The sequence below is a fragment of the Schistosoma mansoni genome, assembly GCF_000237925.1.
Source record: "Schistosoma mansoni, WGS project CABG00000000 data, supercontig 0436, strain Puerto Rico, whole genome shotgun sequence".
NCBI lineage: Eukaryota > Metazoa > Platyhelminthes > Trematoda > Strigeidida > Schistosomatidae > Schistosoma > Schistosoma mansoni.
This window is the reverse complement of record NW_017386268.1, coordinates 1-24,109: the sequence shown is the minus strand read 5'-3', so window position 1 is coordinate 24,109 and position 24,109 is coordinate 1. Positions and strand designations below refer to the sequence as shown.

General features: G+C 39.7%; 3 protein-coding genes across 3 annotated transcripts; 1 reads left to right on the top strand and 2 right to left on the bottom strand.

Annotated features, from left to right (window-relative positions):
• Positions 1 to 127: 127 nt before the first annotated feature.
• Smp_178380 (aspartyl-tRNA synthetase, putative) lies at positions 128 to 235 on the bottom strand (the record flags this gene model as incomplete). The annotated part of the gene is made up of 1 exon (XM_018792262.1): positions 128 to 235. The coding sequence occupies one exon, from the start codon at positions 233 to 235 to the stop codon at positions 128 to 130; it is 108 nt and encodes a 35-aa protein (XP_018644451.1).
• Positions 236 to 5,975: 5,740 nt separating this feature from the next.
• Smp_166450 (aspartyl-tRNA synthetase, putative) lies at positions 5,976 to 6,059 on the bottom strand (the record flags this gene model as incomplete). Its single annotated transcript, XM_018792261.1, has 1 exon — positions 5,976 to 6,059. The coding sequence occupies one exon, from the start codon at positions 6,057 to 6,059 to the stop codon at positions 5,976 to 5,978; it is 84 nt and encodes a 27-aa protein (XP_018644319.1).
• A 7,532-nt stretch (positions 6,060 to 13,591) lies between these two features.
• On the top strand, positions 13,592 to 21,713 carry Smp_199740 (Conserved oligomeric Golgi complex component 4,putative; the record flags this gene model as incomplete). Its single annotated transcript, XM_018792260.1, has 7 exons — positions 13,592 to 13,926; positions 13,965 to 13,989; positions 18,056 to 18,153; positions 18,294 to 18,425; positions 18,457 to 18,558; positions 18,591 to 18,663; positions 21,313 to 21,713. The coding sequence occupies exons 3-7, from the start codon at positions 18,079 to 18,081 to the stop codon at positions 21,711 to 21,713; spliced, it is 783 nt and encodes a 260-aa protein (XP_018644744.1). The 5' UTR covers positions 13,592 to 13,926; positions 13,965 to 13,989; positions 18,056 to 18,078.
• Positions 21,714 to 24,109: the final 2,396 nt, after the last annotated feature.

Sequence of the window (24,109 nt, the reverse complement as noted above, 5' to 3'; positions counted from 1 at the left end):
GCTCAAGCCATCCGCATACTGTGACGGTTGGGGTGATATGCTGAGTAATCAGCTCACCACAAGCATGGGATTTATATACAAAGGCCGGCAAGCTGGAAACTGAAGAATGAATCATATCACAGTAAAACTATAAGTTACCAGAAGCCTTAGGAATAAAACTTAGGAAAGATAGGGTCAAATTAGGAGTTCCCAGACCGAGCTGACTGAAAAGTCTTCGAAAAACACATGACAACATTTGAGTGTAACGGTAATAAAAATCATTACATGCAACATTAATAATGTGTGTTTGTATTTCTCATTGCAGGACAACAAAGAGTGAATGCACTGGAAGAAGAAGAACAAGCCCTACGCCGTCTGAACCTGCAGAATAACGAGTAAAACTATTTTGTAATAACTTTCCCCTTTTGTACTAAAAACCACGTATTTTAATTTTAAATATATCGGCTGTACCAGCACACCGTGTTCTCACTTCAGACGCACTTGTCGGTCCTGACTGTTGTGTTGCTGTTTCAGGTCGCTCCTGCTCCCAAGTAAACGTCGAAATACAACGTGCTACATGAGATTAGATTGAGATTACCGCTTTATTATTTTAGCGACCTTGAGAAGCTCACCTCAAATGGGTTCAAATGGTTTCAAATTCAGTTCACAATCTGCAGTGATTAAGAGGAGAGGTCTGTCGGTCTATATTAATCCTTGAGGTTTGTAACGCTGTGGAGGTTTAATTTCGTTTAAAATAAATCAACGGAAAGTGCTGATATTACGTTGTAGTGGTAAATAAATCACCAAAATCAATAGCTCTGTAAATCTTCGATATTTGATGCTGACCGCATCAGGTTTAACTGAACGCATTGCGTTTGTAAGCCTGCTCGTGTAGGAGTTTAGATCCATGTTCACTGAAGAAGACGAATAATCCACAAATTCTCCTTGGAGTCGGAGTATTGTTCCATAAACGAGTTGTGATGCAGTGTATCCAATATCAGCTTTCATTGCGGATACCTAGTAAGACTAGTGGAAGAGCGTCTATCAACTGTGAATCGCGACTCAACACCATCCACAGGCCCACCAAGCTCAAGGCTCCCGGTCCCACATCCGCACCATATCAGGAGTGGGTACACCGTGCTTCACTTCTACAGCCGCTAGATTGATCACTTCTCTATACATCGATAGCCTATCAAATATGTTTTCGAACTTTTGATTTCACTGGGTTGGCATATTTCGATTATAAAATGTGTTACTGGTTAAAATGCTGTTAAACCCTGAATACACTTGTCATTTTTAGTGGTGAGCCCCGGCGTGATCTGGTACACCAATTTGTTAAACTGTTCGTCTGTCCGTTTTCGGAACTGTATATATAGGTTCTTACTTTGATTCTTACATAAATTGTTAAAATGGTTTAGGACGGAACAGAAGAAGCTTTTTCTTAACGGGCTTCAGTATCTAGTAACATTGAATCACTGATATCTCCAGGCAGAAACCTAGGTATGCTATCGATAAAAGAGGAAAAAGAAATTGGTAAATCATAGAGAGATACTATCCTTGGTCCTCAAGAATACGTCAAGTTTTCTCTTAAAGGACTACTGGGAAATCATTTGGACTAGCTCAGTCGACAGCAAATTTCAGCATTTCACTACTCGTAAGGAGTAAAGGGTGTGTCTACAGTCTGTTCTGCTGTGTTGTGCCTCCAGGTTGTGAGTGTTACCTCTAAGGCTGGTGTTGGGACTGCGGCTAAGCAGGTGTTGAAGGGGATGTCTAGAAGTGTTCAGGATGCTGTAAGCCATTGGATCAACTCTAGGACTCTAATGGGTAAAGATTCAGTGATTGGAGGCGTTCTTCATAAGGTTTGAATCTGAATCCCCGAACTGATTTCGTGGCTCGCCGTTTTATACGTTTCATGTCTTCTTTGTTCTTTTGGAGGAAATACTATGTTTCCGTACTTTAAATGTGGATAGATAAAACTGTCGAAGATTATGTGGAAAGTTCTTCTGTCAAAGTGGCCAAAAATGCACTTCAATGTCACCTGTGCAAGGTTTGCTCGAAAGGCACTTTTGTCACAGTTAGGGTAGGACTTGAGATCATCGGGTACCAACCCTCCTAGACCCTTACCAACTTGGGATAATTCTAAAGGGAAGTTACCTAAGTTGCAACTGTAGTCTACAACGTGTCTCAGATGGACCACTTTACACTTTGAAGCGTTCAATGTAAATCCGTTGTCGTCTGCCCAACTTTGCAGTCGGGTCAGATCATCCTGAAGCCCCAGTATATCCTTTTGGTTGCGTATCTCTCTCCAGAGTTTCACATCACCAGCAAAAAGCGATAAGTCAGACGGCACCTGTTGTACGAGATCGTTTATATGAATCAAGAAAAGAAGAGGTCCTAGTAATGAACCCTGGGGGATCCCACTAGGACATTCCATAACCTGAGAGGAGGTGAAGTTAACCCTGACCTTAAAATGTCGATTTCTTAGATATGAAGTGAGTCAGTCAATTAGAGGTGGTTTGATACCCAATCGTTTCAGCTTATTGATAAGACATATGAGGTTGACCCTACCCCCTATTGCAATGGATTAAGTCATTCCTCACAAACAGATACCAAATAACCAAGATTAACTCTACATCATCTACACCTCGACCAATAACCAGTGATGCTGTACAGGGTAGTATCTTGGGTCCATTGCTCTTTATAATATATATCAACAATATATGCAAGTGCTTTACCACAGGTAAGACCTACCTCTACGCTGATGACTTAAAAGTCATCTATAAAACTGAAATTTGCGATGTACGCAGTACTGTGCAAACAATCCAACATGAACTCAACAAAGTAGACAACTGGTGCAAACGCTGGAGGTTTAGAGCTCAACACAGAGAAATGTGGTTGGCTATGTAATGGAGACACGTCCCTTGAAATAAAACTAGCACTTAGCAAAAACCCACTGCTCAGACTGACATCAGTAACTGACCTAGGGGTACATTACTCAGACAGTCTTAACCTCTCAGAACATATCTCAACTAAAGCATCTCAAATGCGGAGATTGCTTGGCTTCATTCTTCGTAACTTCATTCCCTATTTCAAACTCCTTAAAAACCTTACTTATTCCACATGTAATATAGTTCTCTACCAAGACTCACATGGATACAACCTTCGAGACAAAGTATCCACAGTCAAAACTGAAAAATACAGACCAAAAACTCGGAAAAACTTCTTCCTTATCAAGTACGCATTAATATGGAACAGTCTGCCTTCTGAAATACGCACGGCAGATAAATTACATACGTTTGTAAGACTTATCGATCAAGCCCTCACCTGCACAGATCTAACGCCAACGAACACATACGCGTTCCACACAGACATCATAGGCTCTCTACATATATAGACTAAATTGCCTTATCTCCCTATCTTGTAGTTGTATTAGATAATTTCCCCTCCCTCACTTTTTATATAATTGAAGTAGACAGGCAACTCACTAGACCTTTCAATACTCAGTCGCTAAATGACGCTTACAAATACCCTAAAACGTCAAAAGAAACTCACAATCGACTGCCTACTACCAGTGGTCATACATCTATAGAACCTGTTACCCATCAACCGTTTATGGCAGGACAAAAGAACTTCCGAGACGAGTAGAGAGGGATAATCCTTCCATCATACGATTGTCAAACTTGACGTCGACAGTGGGTTTCCTGTAGGTGACTTCTATTGGACACCTCGATGTGTGAGATAATCTTCCAGAACACCACACAGATTCATCAAAAGTGATAAACTCTTGAGTGTACACTGCGCGCGGTACCAAGCAAGATCTCAGGTACATGGCTACTCAGCCCCCCTACTCCTGTTTTTCTGTCGTAATGGAATAAAGATAAGCCGGGTATTGCCAGTCACTGGTCCGTAATTTGGGGAGTCGCCAATGTTTCAGACATTCCTATCAGATGAATGTTACTAGCATTAGTTCACGCAATACATTTTGTTCAGAAAATGACAGCATTCATATGTAAGCAGTTGTTGCTTCCGATTTGAAACACGTGAGCTTCCTCGTCCAGTTTGTTTGGATAAACCTTATGTGAATGGATATGCAATCTATCTACACAGGTTTTTCCGAGTCGTTAGCCCTCATGTCTTCTATACTTTTACATGGTCTTGATAGTCCATAAGTGGAATAGTCGGCCCCTACTTTCTTTTGTGCCTGATCCTGGCATCATGTGGCTTCTCCGGATGCACATGGGTTCCAGTTGGTGACCAGAGTCTGTTGGCACGAAATGGTCCGAGAGTGGCAGCCTCCATATAGGGGGTGGGGATATCAGTTTGTGCAGTTAGGATCCGTATTTTCTGGCCCAACTTGCACAATGATATTCCTTCCGCGAGATTCCTTAGAAATGCACCTGATAGGACTACGTCATATCAGGCAGTATTCTTACATCCCAATCTGATTTCGGTAAACGATCAGCCAGTAGAACATCCTCTACGTCGGCAATGTTAGTGAGTGTTACACGAAGTAGTTTGAGATTATCCTAGTCTCTAGATTCCTTCCACCAAGTGGGCTTGTGATCATCAATGGCTTAGTTTTGGGAATCTGGAGCTTCCTTATCAACCGTTCCTAGAGCATCCTGTCATTTTGCCCTGCAAATTGATGGGGGGGAGTTAAATCTGTCTTTTAGGTTCACGGTTGTGAGAGAATCATCTCGAACCGTGATCACTTTCCCAGGTTTTCGAATGCGTTTCGGATTCCCGTGCTATTTGCTGACTGGCTGGACAATCTAAAAGCTAGATTGTGTGGTCGAATGACTAGCAGTTTCCACTGCAAGAATCGAGCTGTTCGTCTTTTACGACGGCGAAACTCGATCTTTTTTGAATCTGTTGACGAGGGCCCAGTCACCCACAGGATTTTCGGGATAACGGTTGTAATTAGGGAGCCTGTGCTGAGAGACCCAAGTTTGCTGATAGGGTCTAATACTGTTGATTATGACGATGCTAAGCTTCAGAATATCGGCACTAGTGTCATTGCGAGTTCCTTCGATACGCATGTTGTCGATACCCTCTTCTTTACTTCATTGCACTTCTTCGCATGCTTATCCGTTTCACCTTTCTTTCAGGTTAGCAGACAACGTTTTTAAGACCTGTCAATAGAATGATGTTGTTCAGTGAATTCTCAGAATTCATGTTACATGTGCCACATACTCACCTGCGATGTGATGGACTAAGTCTGTTGTGAGCAGTTTCTGTAATGATCTGTGCTACTATAGCAATGGATCTAATTTCAAAATTGTAGATTTGTCAGAATGTGGCAGTATTATCCATAAGATCTTACGTGGAAGTCACACAATTGTATACAATAACTCGTCTTATCATAGCTATCAGGAATATGACGTCTAGCGCTTCTGAAGAACACATTTGGGCTGAGGAGAGATTAATACATTTGAAACAGAAAGCAAGATTTTAAACAGAGTAACCGCGCTTGTATATCTTGGCCATGCTTCTTTGACTAACTGATGCCACGTTCACCATCGCTGACTTTCTCATAGTGTTACTTGTTGAATGTAACTCTTCCTAGTAATCATACGCTCAGCTTCGAAGATCGTGTGGTAAGAAACCAACAACGCTATAAAACTATCTGGAGAAATTAGTCATGTTCATGATACAAAAAATTAACACTATTTTGGTAACTTATCCCTCTGTGAATATAAATGTAGTGCACTTGCTCCTAAATACCTAAGGCTCGTTTGTTTATCGCTTAGGGTTTACAACATAAGACAACTCAATGACGGTTTAATAGCTACTTCACCAGACAAGAAAATACATAACGCTATCTAAAGGGATGATTAAGTTTTAAGAAACTTAATGCATTCTCTCTAATCCTCGAAATAGAGGTCAGATTACTAATCAATAGATATAAATGTATAGTATCTTAGTTTACGTCTCTTAAACAAGAGCAACGGGTATATGGTTTCAACCAAACATTTTAGCTCTATTAAGCCTACCTTTTATTCAAAACGCCATCCATGCCTACTTACCTTATCCCTTGCGTCATACAGGGAAGCCTGCCTTGCATTCATCGCTTTTGCCATTAAGTCTCTGGGACAGATCGCACCTCTGAAACGTGAACACAGAAAATCTAACAAACACAGTAGACTGTAATCTTGACTTTCTGTAAATTGTTCTATGGAGTTGGTATTTGATCACCCTCGTTTGCTCTTAGTTCCACGTAAGACCGGTACATGCGTCAATATCCAAGCTAAAAAAGAGTTCATGGACTTCCAAAGGTCATAATCAATGATCTCCAATGATCTCGCCACCTTGAGCCTTATAATAAACTGTCCAGCTTACAAAATAATCGTGGACGTTTTTCCTCCCAATGCAGCTTCTAAATTCTGACATATATATAGACCGACATCATCTTATACAATTTTGACTGTAAGCCAAAGGGGTTGCTTTGATTGCCGCTTGTTTTCACCTGTAGTCCGGTGAGAACTTGCATAATGCATCACGAAACCGAAAAATATTGACTTACAGCATGAACAGTCATTACTTCACCTCGTCTTTACACAATGCCGTGGTGGCGTCACTAGCATTCAGTAGTTGCCTCCACAAACAAAGTGTGATCACGTTGTACTGCATTCTAGGTCACAATTAAGATCCAGTACGTATTTGCTCCACCCAGTCCTCGTATTTTGCAGGTTGTCGTTTTGGAAATCAGAGACTGTGCTCTCTCTAAAGATTAATGCAGATGAGTTAGCCAAAAGACGAATAGAATAAATCTAAAGCCATAACTGAGTTCGTATAATTATCACTCAACCCACGGTCGACACGTAAGCTATCTTGTTGCCTTCCACAGATCTGAAAGAAACCTGAAAGCGACTTTGGCGTAGAAGTCACTTCCACAACTTGTTCCTTTTAACCGGTCACGAGTCACTTGAGTATAAATACCGGAAATCCGGAATATATGTAAAAACACGATGGCCAGATGCTGCAATGATTATTAAGGACAGTTGTCACATTATAGCCTTACTTGTCCAAAATGTTACAAACATTACGAGGTTCAGTAATAATATAATAGTATATTTCTGTCCGAGCAGGCACACGCCATTTTTACAGAAACCATCTAGAACTCACATCAGAGGAGATAAATAGATAGAAACAACAAAAATAAAAAAGGTAGTTCATTCGTACAGATAGTTGTGGTAGCATTGAATCCTAACCACACGACTTTTGAATCCGAGCACAGAATTACTGAAGCTACTTATATCCAACAACTAACATGAAGAGAATGTTAACTCTTGAGAACGTGGAAACATAATTTCATCGGATGGCATAACTTAGCCTTGCAGGTGTGATCATTTTTGTGTAACTTATCTCTTTTATTCATGTTAAATACATTTTTTCTATATCCAGCCTGAACGTGTTCTCCATCATATACTGGTGATTATTACGATAGGACGAGTCAATGTAGACAATGATGTGACTTCCACGTAAGATCTTATCGATTAGGTAGTCATATCATGACAAATTTACAATTTTAAGATGAGGTCTATTATTGGAGCAGCACTAATAACGAAGTAGACCATAGTTCTACAGAGTTAATCAGTTTCAGTCTCCGTCTGGGAAGGACAGGAGGCTTGATAGCCTGTTTTGGTCCTGGAAGTGATGGTCTCTCAATTGATCCAACTGTCTTTTGAAAGAGTTGACAGATGGAGCTTCAATCACGTTTTAAGGTAATGCATTCCACTAGTTGATTACTCGATGGTCACCTAACAAATAATTTTTTCTAGGCTTGTAAAAATTTTTGTAATGTCCTTGTAAATTCCCTGTTTTGGGAAACAAAGCAATGAGAGCATATCAGTTGTAAATTTATCACTAAGTAATTTGAAAATTGTAATCACGTCACTCCTAGTTCTTCGATTTGACAAAGGAAATAGGTTTAGTTTAGCCAGTGGAGCATAATACGGGAGCTTCGCTATTCCGGGAATCAGCTTAGTTACTGTTCTCTGAACCTTTCCCAAAGGTTCATTGTTATTTTTAAATGGGGGGTAGCTGCCTGTATGCAGTACTCAAGTTAAGGACGCACGATTACTATATACAAAGTAGAAAAAGTTTTAACGTCGACATGAATAAAGGCCATACTTACTGACCGTAGGGTTCTAAAACTTTTGTTGGCTATTGCACGGCAGTGTGCAGTTTTTAAGTCTTGGCTAACAATGACTCCCAAGTTATTGTGTGTCTGGACAACAGGTAGCTCAATGTTGTTCATCATATATGTATCTGTACCTTGATAACCGATATGCATCACAGCACACTTAGAAGTTCGAGATTATTCAGATGATTTCCCCAGGTTATTTTGAAGTTCTATGCTATCACTCTTATTTCTTATCGCTCTCCATATCTTAACATCGTCAGCATATAGCAAGTCCGATGATGACAGGAGACGAGGAAGGTCATTTACACATAACAGGAATAACACTGACCCCAAAACTGTACCCTGAGGCAGTCCACTAAGCACAGTTTCCCAGTTAGACAACTTGGAGTTCACCCATACTCTTTGTTGGCGCTCAATTAGGAAGTCTTTTATCCGCATTAACTGATTGCCTCAAACTCCGGAATTTCCCAAATTATGTAACAGTCTGTTGTAAGGGACTTTGTCAAAAGCTTTTCTGAAGTCAATGTAGGCTACATCTATGAGCAACTCATGGTTTTTAAGACAGCACCAGCTTTGACGAACCACTAATAATTTAGTGAGACAGGAATAGTATATTCTAAAACCATACTGCTTCTCCAAAAGAATCCTGTTTTCATGGAGGTCCTTAAACAACTACTTCCGAATAATCTTGTCCAAAATGTTAACAACCACACTAGTCGGGGTAACGGCTCATTAGCTCTCAGGTTTGCTTCGTTTCTGTTTCGAAGATAAGACTTACTATGACGTTCTTAGGTTTATGTCCTAGTATCTCACTATGAGTGCAGTTTTTACAGTCATTTTCAGAAATGACATAGTGTTTATGTTGCACACCAAGTCACTTTTTAAAAAGTTTGTAGCCGTCAGAAAGTTTATGTGAGGGGCGCTCAGTATGAGTCGTGACCTTGAAGGATACGTACGTGAAATTTATTTAGGGCGTAAGCTGCTCCTAGCTGTGCACTGAGAGTGTGATGCCGAATGTACATTTGCGTTTCAAAAAGGGCAGTGACTTTCATACTTGTTGTGATTATCGTTGCGTTTGTGTATTTGTTGTATCAAAAGCATTCTTGGTCTACTTTAACTTGAATTAATTCAGTTAAGGTTTGAAATTTTATTGAAAACTTTGTCTCGTGGTTCCTTCTTTTGCATATACTCTGACGCTTGTGTTATTATTGTGATCATATTGTGTTTTAAACCTAATCTGATTACAATGGTTGGTAGTTCATTCAAATGTGGACAGCCGAACTGTTTATTCCCCGTAGATGAAGGGATGCAGTGCGATGAATGCAAAAAATGGTTCCACAAGATGTGTACCCGTCTCAGTCCAGCTGCATACAAAAGATGTTCCAAGCCTAACTCGCACTGGCTTTGTATGTTCTGCTGTACTAACAAGACGACATTAATCCAAGAGGCTATGAGCCTATTGGCTCTAGCCTGTAAAAAGAACGATAGTGGGTGCGCTAGTAACGCAAGCACTGACAGTGAAGACTGTGTCAGTGTTGTAAGTGCTGTTACAAAACGCGCTGAACAACCTACTCTAATTAATGACAAAGTGAAACTTCCGTTACAACAAACGAGGAGTAAATCACCACATGGTATTGGCATAAGTAATCATGCATCTTTAGTAGAAATTGAGGACCCGGATAAAACCGTCACCGTCCCCAATAGTCCCAATGCAGCTGTCCTAAATGACGAAAAATGGACCGCAGTAAAGAGGAAAAGAAAAGGAAGAAAAGCTAATGATAAAGCACACTTGGTTGGCAAGCCATTGAGGAACTCACAGTCTGAGTCACTCAATGCATTATCGCACTCTGATAGAACGGCAGATCATCATCCTAGTGCGACTGAGAGGAATTTAATATAATCGAATATCATTGTGAGTAAATTGCCAGAGTCTAACGATCCAGATCCTAAGGTTAGACACACCCATGACTTAGAGAGGCTCGGAGAATATATCCGTAGCATATTACCAGATAACACTAAAGGTGTTCAGGTCAAAAAATTAGTTAGAATAGGTAAAAGAGCCGATGACAGTGTTCTACCCCGACCGTGTAGACTCCTTAAGGTAATCTTAGGGTCGGAGAAACAACGTAATCTTCTGTTAAGTAACGCTCGAAGTCACGACAACTCTGACATTCGAATGCGACCGGATGTATCTCTTGAAGATAGAATAAAAAGGAAGACGGCACTAGCTGAACTAGAAACCCGTCGACAAAACGGTGAAGAAAATCTCCGATTGGTGGATTTTCGAATAGTCAGGTCTTGGAAGCGAATGCTACCAAGGCCTGTGTGGATAGGTCGTTCCCCCTAGGAGTTTTATATGCCAATGCCCGTAGTCTAAAACATAAATTCTACGAGCTAGGAACACTGGTGGACAAATTAAGGCCACTCATTGTAGCTGTGACGGAAACTTGGTTAGTCCATGACTTCGATATCACCCCAGAATTATCCGGATATCATTGTTTAAGAAGTGATAGACATAGATGCAGGAAAGGAGGTGGCGTCCTTCTATACATAGCCAATAGTATAAATATCCGCTCCTCCGTTTGCGAATCCCATGATAGTGGAACTAGTGAAGTCATTAGCTGTGAGCTCACTGTCGGATGTTGTACATTTGAACTCGGTGTCATCTATCGCAGCACAATCTGCTTAGTTGATGACTTTATTTTAGAGCACATTCGGCTATACAGTGCAAATAACAGATGCTTGATATTAGGAGACTTTAATGCACCTGACATTAGTTGGACTGAGATGACCACGAAACGCTCTATAAACTCATTTGATAGCAAGCTCTTGGAAACAGTAATGGAACATGCATTAGTACAACATGTATCCAAACCTACACGATTTGGTGTGAACCAAGGTTCTTCTCTGTTGGACTTGGTAATTACCCATGTGACTGAGGATATTGCCAACCTAAATATTCTTCCCCGTTAGTAAATTGCGATCACGCTGTTTTATCATTCACGTTTAGAGCTATCGATATGATATACGATCAGATTAAGCCTCGCCGAAACATATGGAGGGCTAACATACCAGCCATTCAGGATTGTGCTACTAAGATAGATTGGTCAGTAGATACTAGCTCATCAGTTGACGAAGCGTGGTCTGTATTTAAAGGCAAGTTTAGGGCAGTCACGTCCCCGTTCATACCATACTTGGTGCCACGTAGATCGAACAAGAGTCTACCGTGGATAAATAAAGAAGTTAAAAAACTTCTTAGGCGTAGAAAAAAACACTGGAACATGTTCATCTATACTGGCTTAGAACAGTACAGATCTAGTTATTGTAAGATTAGAAATAATTGTAAAGCGTTAATTAGTCGGACTAGACGGACATAGTCCAAAACGGTTATTCTGGTATATAATGAGGCAAACTCAGAGAAGTGATGGAATACCATCACTTTTGATACAAGAAAATCCGTTAAGTTTGGCAAGAAATGATACCGAAAAAGCGAGAGCTTTTTCGGAAAATTTCAGTAAATTTTTTTCTACCAATAATGAGGAGCGATAACCTATTCATTGCGATTGTGGCGACTTGTTGATGGACCCTGTAGTTATTAAGAAAGAAACTGTTTTAAGCCTACTTCAGCATATCAAACCTGATAAGTCTAGTGGTCCTGATGATATTCATTGATGGATTATGAAAGCCCTCTCAGATGTTATTGCTGAACCCTTAGCGATACTGTTTGATATGTCCCTACGGCAGTCCAGATTTCCCAGAGACTGGAAAGACGCAGTAATCAGTCCGATGTATAAGGCTGAGAGTAGGGATTTAGTTAGTAACTATCGACCCGTCATCTTAACTTGTGCAGTTGTAAAACTAATGGAAAAAATTATTAGGATGGCTGTTATAAACTACGTGGAAAGACATGATCTTTTGTCAAAAGAACAACATGGTTTTCGAAAAGGTCTATCATGTTTAACAAATGTTCTCATTGCAAGAGAAGATTGGGTTGAGGCAAAAGATCGCAATATTCCTGTAGATGTCATTTTCATAGATCTAAGTAAAGCCTTTGATAAGGTTTCCCATTCTGGTCTTAAATTAAAACTAGAAAGTTTTGGAATTCATTATGCAGTCATAGACTGGATAAGTGACTTTCTTCATGAAAGGAGACAAAGGGTAAGAGTAAATGGGGCTCTCTCATCGTGGGAACCAGTAAAAAGTAGCGTCCCCCAAGGCACGATTTTAGGTCCTCTTCTCTTTTTACTTTATATAAATGAATTACCAGCTATAGCTAAGTCATCCGTCCTACTATTCGCCGATGACATTAAGATTTGGAGACCCATATATAGTATGTCAGACAGAATAGTCTTACAGGAAGATCTTAACTCATTAGTTGCATGGATGAATGGGTGGTCACTAGAAGTAAACCCTAATAAAAGTGTTGTGATGCAATTAAATAACTACGATGATTCGTATCACTACACAATATGTGGACTAGTGTTGCCCAAAGTAAGAAACTATAAAGATTTAGGAGTCATACTAAGTAATGATCTCAAAACAACCAGTCACTGTAAGGCTGCTGCTGCAAAAGGCTATAGGGCATTATGGTCTATTCGTAGATCTTTCCGGTATCTGGATGGGGAAATGTTTAGATTATTATACCCAACTTTCGTACGGCCACATTTGGAATATGGGATTCAAGCAGCGAGTCCTTGTTTCAAATATGAGGCGGATATGTTGGAACGAGTCCAACGCCGCGGGACAAAAATGGTAAAAGGCCTATCTAGCCTATCTTATGAAGACAGACTGAGACACCTCAACTTATTTCCGTTATCTTACCGGCGAATACGGGGTGATCTACGTCTGGAGTTTCGTTTCTCGCACCGAGTAGTGAATTACTGGAATTGTCTACCAGAAAACGTAATATCAGCACCTTCTGTTGATATATTCAAGACGAGATTGGACCTCCACAGTGTAACAAACTGCAAGGATTAAAATAGGTCACTAGACCTCCTATCCTTATTACTGAAGACTGAAGACTGGGCGCTCAGTATGAGTCGTGACCTTGAAGGATACGTACGTGAAATTTATTTAGGGCGTAAGCGGCTCCTAGCTGTGCACTGAGAGTGTGACGCCGAAAAAAGAAACAACGGATAAGTATTGAATTTGTATATAAGCCCCTAAACAATACGTAACAGTTTCTAGTGGAGCAGACAAGGGTATGATAACGTATTAGGAAAAACCCATAGCGTCTGTTGTCGCTAGAGTGCAATATGGTTAGACCCTCCAGAAAAGATAATACAGTAATCATAATATATTCTAAGATAACAATATGTTACATGAGGCATTCCAGTATACAGGCATGATCAAGCTGTTACAAGCGCTACAGGCTTCACTTTATTAAGTTATTGAATTATGTTGATATGTTGTAAGGCACATGGGCAATATAAACAGAAAATAAATTTTAATACATTAGAATATTAATATCAGTGGGAATCTTATGTTCAACACAAGAGGTGGCGCGCCTTATGGGGGTTGCATTGCGATAAGCAATTGATGGTCGAGAATGAATGGAATTAAAGTCCAGAACAGTCAATCGAAGACGTCAAATTGAGCATATTAGCTTGTGATCCTCGATAGTGATCACGGACAAATTCCTCAAGTATAAGTGACGTCTCAGGACAAAGTTTTATGTTCCGCATGCTTTCGGAGGTATACCATGAGGGTGTTGAAAAAGAGAGAAAAAGGGAAGGGCGAGAAGCAGGACGGACAGTGTTCATGACTAGTGAAGTTTAGTCACTTGTGGTGGGACAATTAGAGTATGATTACTTAGACTTATTCTCCTTTATCAAATCAGTTTCTAAGCAAATTTATTTCATCAGGTTATGAAAACAAGCCACAGTATGGAGTTGAATGAATAAAGCAGTGTACAAATGGAGTTATGTGTTTATAAAATTTGGTGGGGATAGTAAAGTGTTCGAATGTCAACTGGCTCTTTTTCGTCAAAATTATTATGACTCGTTTTTATTGTTATGTTTGTGGAGTGATGAGTGAACTCATGTTTAGCGTAATTGTCCAGTCTTGCTTGCAATAGGGTTTCTCTGAAGGAAGTGAAACCAATTCAGGGTTACAGACATGGGCCAAAGATGTGATTGGCACAAGAAATTAGCACCAATACAATTGGTTAGTGACATCCAACTTGACAGTAAGGAGCAGTAACTTAGCACAAAGTTCTGCCCTACAGACATTAGTGGATTGAAGTTGTCTCCTCCCTATTATGTTTGCTGGTCAGTAACGTCACCCTCCCCCCTTGTGATGTTAGACTCGCCTACGTTTGTGTCATGTATGGATATTGTTTTAATCTAAGCTCTATATTGCACACCTTGTTGGAATACAGTGTCACTACAAGTTCCATGTTACAGGCAGATCAGACAGCTAAAACTTTTGCATTGTGGGTTGAATATCTGTTTACTGTATCGCATTGCTATGAAGAAAACTAGTGGTGTAGGTTATAGGATACCGGTCATATTATATGTGGTTTAGAGATGATAAGGACAAATAGCTGGCCGGAGAATATGAAAGAGAAGTCTAAGGTTATAAGATATATGAGTAGGACGATGAGTAAGCAGGATAAAAAAAACATTGTTTGGACGCTAGTGATGAAAAAAATATTTCATATTAGTAAAATATGAACTAGAAGGAACTCACAATAATTTAGAATAGTTTCTGAGCTTCTTATGATTGGATAGTTTTCGATTTTTCGCCTGAGCAGTCTCTAGTTTCATCAAGTTTTATTGGATCGTGGTCCAAGGTATTTCTAGGGCCCAATGTGTGCAACACCATAAATGGTTATGGAGATGAAAAGAAAATCCAAGAATCGCAGTTACTTATTAGTTATAAAAAGGGGATACGGAGCATACAACAAGAGAAAACGAATAAAGCACTGTTTGGCCTGCAACATGTCAAACGTAAAGTTTCAGAGGCTATTCGGCGTCAAATGATCTCAGTTTGTGGCATGGCTATCAAATGTCAGTCGGTTAGATGTTGGATGGACCATTGTCAAATGCAGGTTGGTTTAGGTAATCTCCATCGAACATGTGGGAACATGTGGGAATCGGTCCATAAAGCGGTTTAGGAAGGATTTAAATTGAATAAGCGTTTGGCTTGACCGGATGTCTACTGGTAATCTATTCCAGAGGTTTACATAGCGCGTGACTTCAATTTGCTTGATGTTCTCGATATATTTAGTACAAAAAACGTAGATAACTACGTAGGAAAAAACAGTATTTGATTGCTTAATTACATAGTTAACTATGCCTGTTACCTCACGTAGAGAAGCATAGGCCACCCACTAGCATTTCCCGTTCAACTCTGTCCTCAACAATTCTTTCTAATTGTTATTCATGCTTTTGATCTGCTTCCGATTCTGCACTCAATATGTTCTTTGGCCTTCCTCTTCCCACCATGATTCCATGTTGACGCTTGCCATGTGATGCAGTTTCATGAGTTCCATAAAGTATGTCCTATTTACTTCCAACGTCTTTTCGTAATTTGCTCAGTTGGAAGCTGGTCTGTTCTCTCCTACAGTAGGTTGTTCCTGATGGTATCTGGTGAACAGACATTGAGTATCTTACTTTGACATTTGTTTATAAATACTTGTACGTTTTTGATGATGGTTGTGGTAGTTCTGGAAGTTTCAGCTCCGTACAGTAGAACTGTGTTGGCGTTCGTATTGAAGATTCTGACTTTGATAATGGCTTGCGGACAGTTGTTTTGAGTTCTATTTGTTCTTCACCTGCATTTGTTGGTTTGTATAGGATAGAAGGTCTAGTTGCATGCAATCTGTCCATTGTATTCCTTGATTTCCCTCAGATGTGTAGGTCTTCATAATCCAGTCAACCACCGGAAGAGAAAGGGGGTAGTAGGCAACCTTGCCTGACACCGGTCCTCAATTTGAGTGAGTCTGCCAGTAATCCTCCATTCACCACTGTACAGTCTAGTCCATCGTATGAATTCGGTATGATGTTGACGATTTTCCCATGCTACTTAATCCATGTAGTCGAAGAAGGTCCCTTAATGTTCTCCTACCCACGTCGTCAAATGCCTTCTCATAGTCAAGGGAGTTGATGTATAGTGATGGCTTGCATTAAATTGGTTGTTCAACAATGATCGTTAGTGTTGGGATTTAGTCTGTGCACGACCGGTCGTTACGGAATCCGGTCTGTTGATCTGGAAGTTGGGCATCTACTGAATTTTTCATCCAGTTCAGCAACACTTTGTTGCAAACTTTTCCAGTGTGTCTGTGATACGTGTTCTTCCTCCCAAATCTTCCTGAACAGAACGTGGAGCATGTTAGCAGTTGCTTCTATGTCTGACTTTGGTGCTTCGGCTAGTATATTGTCAGGTCCATCTGATTTCCCACTTGTTTGCTTCAGTGCATTCAGCTTGTGCCTTGACTTTCTCTGTCCTTGTTCGGCTGTTGTTAATTACTATTTTCTTGTTCTTCCTTTCTTGAAGCTTGTCTAGGGTTTCGACAGAGATCCATTCCTTATGATGATGATGCTTATCGCGACCCAGAATCTCCTGATGCGTTGAAGTTAGTGCTCATTTGATCCATTTCCAGTTGTCCTTTATAGTAGTTTCTTCTTCTTTGAGTAGATCCTGTAAGGCTTGTAACGTGTTGTTGAGAGTTATCTTGAATTGGTTGAGTTTGTTAGTATCTAGAAAGAAGGCTGTATTGAACCTTTATACTGCTGTTTCTTCAGTTGTCCAGTGTCTCTTTAGTTTCAGTTTCATCTTGGCCACAACCAGGTGGTGATCTGAAGCTATGTCAGCTCCTCTCCTGATTTTCACATCTTCCATAGATCTGAATTTTTTAGTGATGCAAATGTGATCGATTTGGTTCTCCGTTGTGTGGTCCGGTGAGACCCATGTAGCTTTGTGTATGCGTTTGCGAAGGAATATTGTGCGGCCTATAACCAGTTTGTTGGATGCACATAAATTTGCAAATCTCTCGCCATTTTTGTTTCTCTGTCCCAGTCTATGTCGTCGCATGATATCTTCATATCCGGTGTTGTTCATTCCGACTTTAGAGTTTAGGTCTCCCATCAGGATGGTGAGGTCGTTTCTTGAACACTTCTCTATGATTGATTGCAGTCTCATAGAACTAGTCCTTATTGTCGTTGTTGCTATCATTGGCTGGTGCATAACACTGGACAACATTCATTACGTTTCCCCCTTCTTTGTTTTGAAGGATGCCCAGGAGAAGGTTGGATAGAGAGCTCTGGTGGGCGATCTACGCTCTTCGACTAGGGGTAACAGGCGTAAGTAAAGTAAGATTCCATTTGTTTTGAAGGATGCTTTGATGGTTCTGGATGCGTGAGATTCCCATCCCATATGCTTATTTGGACAGCATCAAAGCAACTCCCTGAGTTTGTGGAGCATTTTCTTGTTCGTGACCAGAGTACGTGAGCATCTCTCCCGAACATAACCTTTGCTGTCCATTTTTGGTCCAAAGTGTTTCGCTGATTTCGAGAACCGCCAATTTATATCTCCTGATTTCCGTTGCTATTTGACTGGTCCTCCTGATCTCCCACATTGTCCGGACGTTCCATGTACCTATAATATTTGTTACTGTGGTTGTTAGAAGGGACATCGGCCTCATGACTTCGGAAGAATTTCAGCTTCCATCATAAGGCGTGATAATTATTCTGAATGAAGATGCTTCAACTCGGAGGGCAGAGTTTAAATGGTTTAAATTGTTTATTCTAGTTAGAGTTTGTTTTTAGCAAGGTTGTTTTTCTACGGGATGGGGTTGCTGATCTCACGCCCAACCTTCTTCGTCTGTGTGGGGTTGGGACAGGCAATAGCCCTAGGAGAGGTACAAGCTGAGTTTTGGTTTCCATACTTAACATCTAATTCTTCTGGGACTGTTGTTTTTGTTTTAAGGCAATTGAACTCTGACCAATATCATGGACTCCAATGTATGCATGATTGACGACTTTTCCGATCTTAAGGATCTAGTTGAGAAGTCCCGTAATGTTAAGGTAAGTAATATTTGAGTTTTGAATAAAATCGACTTTACAGGCAGATGTATCTGATTAAATCAAGAACTCACTTGCTAGAAGAAGTGAAATAGAGCATAAATTAAAAAAGACAAACTCTCTAATGTATGCAAACCCGTTAGCTATGCTTTTTCTGTAGACCTGATTTCCATAAGTTACAAGTAAATGCCGAAAATTCTTCAAAATTGGTCGGTTGTGCTTCGAAACTTGCTCTACAGCTCAGTGGGAAAGTAGAGCAATTAGATTTTGTAAAAGTAATCTTATTGAATTCCTAGTATTTTTCAGAATCATGTTCTTAAATGTGTAGATAAACTAAGTCATATAATTACTGTAAGGAACAGTGCAATTGGAGTGAAACGATGTCTCGTTGACTCTAAATTAGATGAAGTAACGTAGTTGATTTTCACAGTTATTTTTAGGCCGCTAGTTACGTGTTTACATATCTGGAAATGGAGAGAGATATAATTTCTCTTATCTCGCTTCTATCAGCGGGTAAGCCTGTTTTCCACTTTAAAATATCATCGGTCTAAACTAGTAGTTTTCTCGCTGTCCGGGTTCATTCGCATATATATATATATATATATATATATATATATATATATATACAAAGCATACTTTGATGAATTGCTTAAAATGTGGTTATGAATTGTTACTTCAACTTCTCTGCTTATGTTTTGATTGGAAGTAGAGATAGCTTTCCAATAATCTGTAATTACATGCCTAACGTAAGGTCCTGGTCAGCAAATTATATGAAAGTGGGAAGACTACATGTTTCAGTCATGATGAAGGACCATTTAGAAATATGCCTTAGGCAGTCCCTATACTTCATGTCGGAACAGTAAAGGAAGAGCCTAACAATGTGAAAGCAATAGATGCCAAAATAATTCCAGTATTAGACGAAGTAAGTGGCTAAAGGTATCTATATTAAAATCAGAATTTAGAGATAAATAGGAAATAAATGGATCTATGTAGTTAAGTCCTATTCCGAGCCACGTTTATTCGAGTTCTTAAACCATTGACCACGATTATCTAGAGAACCTTGACCAATAATTCAATACCTGTCCCTTACGACTTAGATAAATGATTTCGTGGTAGCTTTTAGCCTTTCAACCTACCCCTAGATCGCTCGGCGTTGAACACCAGGATATGACTTAACTAGAGTCTGCATAACGTGTGTCTCAAAAACTTACAAGTTTAGAATGGTTTAGAAAGCACAGTTCTTATGTTCGTCATGGTATAAAAACTTAGTATACATTGGCTATTTGTTCTCGCCACTTACGTTTAACTGCTGTATATGTCTTGGTTTGACAGCCCCTAGCCTTCCAGCCTACTCGTACACCTATATACGTAACGCATGTCTCAACCACTTAACTTGATGAAGATTTACTACATCATCAATCGACTTGTTATTCTTACCTAGTACCGTATTCCTAACTCGGACATTGCTTATTCCGTGGTCCCAAAATACACGAGCAATGCTTCGAAAACACCTATGATTTGATGCTTGTAACCTACAAATATCCTCTACTCTTGATGGCCCTGATGGTGATCTGACTAACTGGAAACCAATAAAGTGACTAAGGAGTAACGAATTAGTCATAATCAATGTAGAACTTGACGCAAATGTGCTTGGGCTCAGGTTAGGATCCCATGGTAGCCCAACAGGATGAAATAAACGGAAAAGTAGCAAATGAGTAGAAATAGTAGTAATATTGTGGTGTGGTCTACTTATATCCATATAAGTAGTATATGGTGTGGGTCAGACATAGAATGTATTTTGGCAGAAGACCGATGAGGAAAGAACTGAAATGAAACGCAAACGTCTGGAAAATGCATGAGCAATGGAATAAGAGAAGAAACAGTGAAGATTGAAACAATTGGTTGTTAATTTGCAAATTGACTGTTCATTGTTTGGTAATCAGAATTTATTGAGATAGTCTGTAATCTTTGCTTAAATACATTCGATTGTCCCCAGTCGTGTTCTGTTCACTACATTTGGTGTCGCTGCCAACCAGGAGGAGGAAGGGTGCTGTTCTGCGGACGCCGCTGCGGGTCTGGAGTTGAGGTGCTAGTTGGGGCAGTCTGGTGTGGAGAGTTGGCGTCGAGTGGAGTGTTCTGGCGGGGCGGCGTTGGCTGTAGCGGGTGCTGTCGACGGAGAGGAGCAGTGGGACGTGCGGCTGCTGGGTGGACATCGGATGTAGATGGCTCGGCAGGCCGGTGGAGTACGGGTGTTGAACGTCCCAGGTGCCGGGTGGATGCGGATGTTGGTGCCCCGGCAGGTCGACGGAGCTATGGAGGTCAGCGCGACGCAGACTCGACATTCTGACGGAGAGTTTGGCACAGACTGCAGTGAAAGAAGATAGTGGCATGGCGAGCAGAACCACCGCATGAACGAATGCTTTAAAGGGGGGACGAGTGTGGTGTGGTCTACTTATATCCATATAAGTAGTATATGGTGTGGGTCAGACATAGAATGTATTTTGGCAGAAGACCGATGAGGAAAGAACTGAAATGAAACGCAAACGTCTGGAAAATGCATGAGCAATGGAATAAGAGAAGAAACAGTGAAGATTGAAACAATTGGTTGTTAATTTGCAAATTGACTGTTCATTGTTTGGTAATCAGAATTTATTGAGATAGTCTGTAATCTTTGCTTAAATACATTCGATTGTCCCCAACTAGTGTCTTGTTCACTACAATATCAGCGATAATGAACGGCGAAAATCTCAGAGTATATTTCAAAAACAAGGGACAAACTAAAGGCATGTATAAGTAAATATCAAAACTGAATGTCTAGAGAAACATAGAAGGTAAATGTATCTATACTGTTATTCATTTCTAAGTCACGTCACACACTTTCTTCAAGTACCCCTAAATAAACGGATATATATGCCTTTTTAAGCCAATTTGACAATATATTAATATGGGAAGCCAACATATTGAAACATATGTCCGAACGTCAAGCTCCATGAACTAGCTAATATTATGACAGACACACGTCACTCAACATACAGATACTGTATTTATTCTGATTTTACGAATCTTATCAAATATTTCCTGTTGTAGTTGTTAATCTCCGATTTTTAATGGTCTCTTGTTTCTGATGGTCATTGATGATGATCTAAACAAAATACTTTATAGATAATCCTGATAATAATCCATTGACAACTCTGGATGACAGTCGACAAATTCTTGTGAAGATGGCAGTTGAGAAATTCGATGAATATGTTTCGAAACGAGATGAAAAGAATATAGTATATTTATTAAAGATATTTTTCCTATTGGGTGAAACCAATGAAGGAATTCGACGATTTTCTATATATCTTTGCTCATACATCTCAAATAAATGTGAACTATTGATAACTACTAATAAATCATCTTCACAATCATCGGAATTTGTATCGGCTAATTTAATCACAGAAATTCTAGAGTTTGTTGCTGATACATTGAAAAATAATTCAATGCACGTCGAAACATACTGTGGTAAGTATAAAATTTTTTATTGTCATTTAAAGAAACAAGAAGAGTTGTGCAAAAGCTAATTTTTCTGACTTTCTAATGTGATATGTTTTTTGCAAGGGGAAAAAAGTATTTTAGTGTTAAGAACTTGTAAAATACCGGTCTAGTCTGAGTCATGTTGGTAGATGCAGACTACCTGGTTGGGGTCCGCGTAACTATCGTAAACAATGGTTGGAGACTCTAGGTGATATGGCTCAGAATCGGTCACAATGGCGTACGTGTATACACTCTTTATCTTCCCTTAAACCCTAAGATTAAAATTGCTTCATAACGTTCTTCCTTCCTATAATATATCCTTATATACAATCTTTCTTTTATATATTACCACCACTAAATTAACTACTATGAATCCGATGTTCATCTTGTTGTGCTAATGATGTATGGAGACTTGTACCGATGCATAAATGTGCCTGGTCCTACGTTGTAGCTGACTGACTGACTGTAAAATACCGGTTATTATGGTAGCAAAATATGGTTTATTCATCTTCCTGTACCCTCTTCCATATGACGAAATAATTTTGATTCTAGTTAACTGTTGGAAGCAAATAATATATTACTAATTTGAAATTGACTAGATTGGCTTCATCAGATCAGTCATATTAATTATTAAACCATAAAGTGTAAGGTTAGTGGTGGTTCGTTCTCTAGGTCCTAGTTTGAAAAAAAGCATACAACTATTAATGTTATTATTCTTGTTCGAATCCCATTTGGATTTCCAGGTCAAGTCTAGGTTTAATTTCATTTCAGTTGGTGGATATAAATTAGTACAGCTTATATAAAAAACTGACCTTAGTTAGACCACAGTTAAAAACCAGGAAGTTCTGGACATCTGTTTCGTCCTAGTATTGAACTCTTCAGCAGTGCATCTCCATGACCCCACTGAGGATAGAACCCTGAACCTCTAGGTCTTGCTGCGAGTGCTTGACGTTTTGACCATTTAGTCGTCATCCAGTGATTTATGTATCTAATTTCAACCAACGTGCTATATCGCGCGAGGCCTAAAGATCCTAATTCACTTGGTATTGTTTGCTTGTATCTTCCCACTGGTGTTTAGGACTGCAATTGATCAGTCTCTTGTTGGCATATATGCATCGTGTGCGAACTGACTCGATATTGCCTTAAATCACAAGCTTTATGAACAAGGATGGATAGTGGCTAGCAGTGGAATCCAGGACGCGCGTTTCGTCCTATTTTGGACTTGTCGGCTGGATGTTTGTGCGCTATCAGGACTCAGTAGTTGAGCGAATAACTCGTTGGTTTTTGAGGCGAACAGTCTGGGTTAGAGTCCCGAAGTGAACAACTCTGGAATTCAGGTGCATCCAGCTGACGAGTCCCAGATAGGACGAAACATGCGTCCTGGATTTTACTGGTAGTCACTATCCGTCTTTGCTTATAAAGCTAAATATCTTAGTTTCGATCCCCCCCGGGGGCAGAGATGCACACTGAGAAGAAAGTCTCATACTATGACGGAACAACTGTTCGGCGCCTCCTGGTTTTCAGTTGTGGTCTAACTAAAATCAGTCCTTGATATAAACTGAAAATTCGACAGTCCCCCGAAAATCCCATGGAAAGGTTGTACATCAACTCAACTCGAGTTATAAAACAGAAACTCCGGTAAGAAGTTCCTTTTCCCTGGGTTCACTCTCAGTCTGTACACTGATATCTGAATTTAGTCAGAGTCATGGAAGATACTAAAGGATAAATAGGAATTGCAGACATAATTAACGGTCTAGGTTGACATAGCCCTACAAAAGCACAGTAAAAATTAGTCAACAGGAAACGAGTTCTGGATTATAATAACAACATCAGTAAAAACCGAATTAATGAATAAGAGTGAGTAAAACAAATGAAATTGGGAAATTAAAAAAATATATTTGTGATAAAAACTATTGCAAAAGCTGGAGGAGAATGAATAATAATTTTATTAATCTTACTGTCATCGATTTCACCCATACCATCTGAAGTCTGTAACTAAATATATCGGTTCTGGTGCAAACATCAAACTAAGAGCATGTACTTCCTTCAAGACTAGTTCAATAACTCAACTCTAAGTTCCATTTTATTAAGTGTGCAGTTTACCGGTACTACACAGTTGTTTAAATTGACGTTTCATACTACTGCAACAATTTCTCATTATCACACTATCTGAATTGAGAAGAGTAAGGGTCTTATCAGTTGTTTAGGGAGTATTTCAAATATCTTGTCCAATTAACGATCACAGTGCTAGTAATTAGTGGTGCCGAAGGTTAGAGGTCTATTAACACCACTTATTTGTGAAGAATGCGACAGTCCAAAACTTGTAGACTCATTTTGTCTCCTCATTTACTATGTTTATGGGCGTTTTATTTTGGTTAACTTGCTTATGATGACACGTAATGATCCTGTGTGTACTAATGTCTTTGTAATACAGTTATAGTAA